General features: G+C 32.0%; 1 protein-coding gene across 2 annotated transcripts in view; it reads left to right on the top strand.

Annotated features, from left to right (window-relative positions):
- The first annotated feature begins 527 nt into the window (after positions 1–527).
- The window catches only part of LOC108746991 (uncharacterized membrane protein C20F10.07-like), a 67,927-nt gene continuing 64,660 nt past the window's right edge, over positions 528–3,794 (top strand). Inside the window, exon 1 of one of the 2 annotated variants that reach the window (XM_018484178.1) lies at positions 528–949. In XM_018484178.1, the coding sequence (XP_018339680.1) occupies positions 865–949 (85 nt within the window). In that variant the 5' untranslated portion in view covers positions 528–864. The remainder of the gene's footprint in view (positions 950–3,794) is intronic. The other variant, XM_018484177.1, reaches the window with a different exon arrangement.

Below are 3,794 nucleotides of genomic sequence, written 5' to 3'. Positions count from 1 at the left end.
TCTTTGAAAGAAGAGATTGTCAGTTTGTTAAAATTGCATAAGTTCTATACTCTAATTCACTTATAATAATGAAATAATAACATATTACAATAAAAAAATAACATATCAGTTATTATACTTGAATAACTGATAATATTACACACAATTGCGAAACTTTAACAACAGAAATATAGATATATTAGTTGTAATATGAATAAATATAAGTAATTCTGATATAATATTTGCCAGAATCTCGTCATGTCGATCATTCATCGATGCATCTGTTCTAACATTTTCTATTCTCAGTGACTCATTCGGCGGCGTTATCAAATTGTTTATCCGAATGATTCAGAATTCGGGCAAAGACCTCGCAAGTATAGGAAAGAAAACAGTTTCCTTGTGTGAGAAATGAATAGGGAAAAAACAATAGGAAAAAAACGAGGTTCTTGCGATATGGATAATTCCGTGAGGAACTCGAGAATGAACACTCATCTGCACAAAGATCTACCAAACAGTGCGGATCGACGATGCTGATGAGTGACGACTATCAGTACCGATCAGTGACATCAATGTCTGAAATGTTCGAGATTATAAATTACGCGAGTACGTTATAAAACTTAAGTGCGTGATTGACGGATCATCAAAAACACGCTGTCGAAAGCGGCTGCACGTGACTGTTTCCTATCACTACCATTGGTCGATCCAGGCGATAGGCGACGAGCCGGTCGATAAGCATCCTCGCGAATTCCTCGCCTGCCTCAAGAATAGACGCCATTGACCATTGTCAACTCAGTTTGACCGAGTTTTGTCGTGCTATTATACGACTATCTTTTCTTTCTTCCTCTTTTTTGTTTTTTTTTTTAACGAATTTGACGAACGAGTGGAATGTTGGACCCTGAAGTGGAAGCTGTAGTCGTCAATCTGCGACGAGGTTCAAGTTGCAGAATACCTTCGACCTCTTCTGTTGAAGGTAAGCTAGATAGTTAAGTAGGATTTGCCGAAAAGATTCACGAAACTTTGCCAATAATTTTCCTAATCGATGTGAAAGGTATTTAAGTCTAATTATTATCAGATTTATCGCATCCGTGTTAACCTAATTTTTTTCCTTGTATATTATATAAAGTAAGTAAAAAATATGGAACTAAATATCTTAAAAACAAGATATTTCAGAATAAAATGTTTCATATGAAAATTGTAGAGTTTCATCAAACGGCAATATTCATTTGATCTTGAGTGTAGATTTAACAGAACTCTCAAAGTTGATTTTAAAATTGTGAATTGGAATTTCCACTTTTTAAATTAGAACTTTCACTTTTTTATTCAATATTCTTGACATCGAAATATTTTTAAAAAACTGCAACAAAACTTCTTTTGATTAAATACTTTTTAGAGATATATTGATATTTTAGAATCGTCAACTTTTTCTCAAGTGTCTTGTTTTTGAGATATTTAATTCCGATACTTGTTGCTTGCCCTGTAGATAAAATCCATTATTTCTTTCAACATGATTTTAAAAGAAAAAAATTGTCTTATATGTATTTTTATGGCACTATGATTTTTCAAAGTTAATCATCTCGCATTACAGTATCATTATTTTCCGTCTCTTCCGCAACTGAATTATAAAAAAACGTGTAACGTTTGAGTAATTATTTTCGATGTTAAATATAGATCCGCGATTATTGAAAGTGATCTGATATTTAATACGAGTTGAGAAATATCAAACTTGGTATCGTGTGTGCTAGTTATGAAACACGAAATATTGTCTTATTCATAACGTGCGATACAATGTTGCGTGCTTGCACATCGCGGTCGATAGGTTTCGGTACTAAAGAGTATGTATATTTATCTTTGCTATATTAAACGTCCCATTCCAAAATAATTATTGGATTCCATTAGAACGATACATAGATGAGCTTTTATTATAATGAAATTTCGACATAAAATTAATGTAAGAATTAATATTCTAAAATAATTTCTGTTTGGTCATATATTTTTTTAACAATTTAGGAATATATTTTTCTTTACAATTATTATTATTTTTTGCAACTCTTAATTAGTTAAAAAAACATTTTTTGTGATACATTATATTGAAATTAATTTCTTAGAAATATTTGCATACATTTTAATAAGAAAAAAACTGTAAGAAATTTATGTAGAAATATAAGCAGCTAATGTCTTAAAAAAATGTTACGACATTGTCCTTTGCAATTCAATGAGAGAGAGAGAGAGAGAGAGAGAGAGAGAGAGAGGGGGGGGGGGAGAATAATTTCTTATTTTCTCTTAATAACAATTTTTATTAATTTTGTTTATCACAAATTCTAAATTCAAGGAAAAAGACCATCAAAACAACGTATCTTTATTTGAAAGATGAATTCCTGGATTAAATAATTAATGCTTAATTGTCGGCCTTGTTCTGACTCATCCTTCTAGTGAAACACGAGCTGAAAAAGACTAGTCAAATGGAACATGTACAATGTTACGCATATCAACGATTAGAAACATGTGTGACATATGACGTTTTCTCGCATATGTGTGTGTGTGTGTGTGTATGAGTGGATTATTATCATGCACAGCATAAGATTATTAATAGCGAGAAGTAAACATTTGGCAACATCTATTTGTGATTCATGTACTTGCGTCACGAAGAATTCCACGTCAGAGAAAGATCAACTTCATTTAATTGTGATTTTATTCATTAAATTATTAGCTGTGATTTTTTTTATTAATATATTGATTTAAATAGATTAATTTAAGTACTATACACAGTATATTCAGCGTGGAAACATTGACGGATTATTTTAAGAGAAATGCTCCATGTGTGTATAATTGGCGGCAGAAATTGCTTTGGCCACACGCTGAAGTTTAATATTAAGTTGTAATTGAAATCTAATCAATTAGAGTTTAAAAATAACTAAAATTTACGTAACTTGAAATCGTATATTTGATCTGCAAAATCAACTTTGTCGATAGCCAATATTTTCATGTTCAAGTGCTTGTTACGCTCTTTTAATTTTTGACGGACGCCAAAGTATAGTTGAAACCATGATATGCGTGGCTTCGTCTGAATCACTCGTCTCAAGGTTCCGTAGAAGGTTTTGTAAATCTACTTTATTGGCTTTGCTTGAAGTTTTCCGATTGGATTTACGTTGATCGACGACGAAAGCAATTTTCCCAAGTCCCAACGGTATTCTCTCAAAACTCGCGTGACGCGTCGGGATAACGACCCTCCGGCTTTCCCTCGACAAAATCTCACGCATTCTCACTTCTACATTCGATTATTTTATCTCTAGACATTGTGTCTGTTTGTATCTGTGCGTCGCGAATTTCCGAAATTGAACGATATTGCGACGCGACTTCGTCTGGCAACTGTCTGATAACTGACGTCACCCTGACCAAATTATTGCAAATAAACTGCTCCGCGTTCCAAGTCCACTGTAACCGTAAAACCGTCGAGTTTGTGTTCAACTGCGGTCAAGTGCAGTCGACGGTCACATTGCTCAGGTACAAAAATAAATCGAAAATTCACGAAAGCATATAACTTACTAATAATAATTTTAATTTGATTTATCGCTCTTGTCATATTACATTCATTTCTAAAAGTGAATTTCACTTAAATCATTTCACTTGAATCTAGAACAATTTTCTTGTGTCATTTTTACATTAAAATCTTGTCACTATAGAATTGTTTTTTGCTACTTAATGATGCGTTAGTTAATTAAATATTTATATAATATTATCTATTTTAAAAGATTATATACGAATATATTTTTATTTCATTGCTTATATAAGATCTCAATTATGTAATGTTATATACA

Source organism: Trachymyrmex septentrionalis, unplaced genomic scaffold (assembly GCF_001594115.1).
Source record: "Trachymyrmex septentrionalis isolate Tsep2-gDNA-1 unplaced genomic scaffold, Tsep1.0 scaffold19, whole genome shotgun sequence".
Lineage (NCBI taxonomy): Eukaryota > Metazoa > Arthropoda > Insecta > Hymenoptera > Formicidae > Trachymyrmex > Trachymyrmex septentrionalis.
Note: the sequence above shows the minus strand (reverse complement) of the source record. Positions and strands in the feature narration are given on the sequence as shown.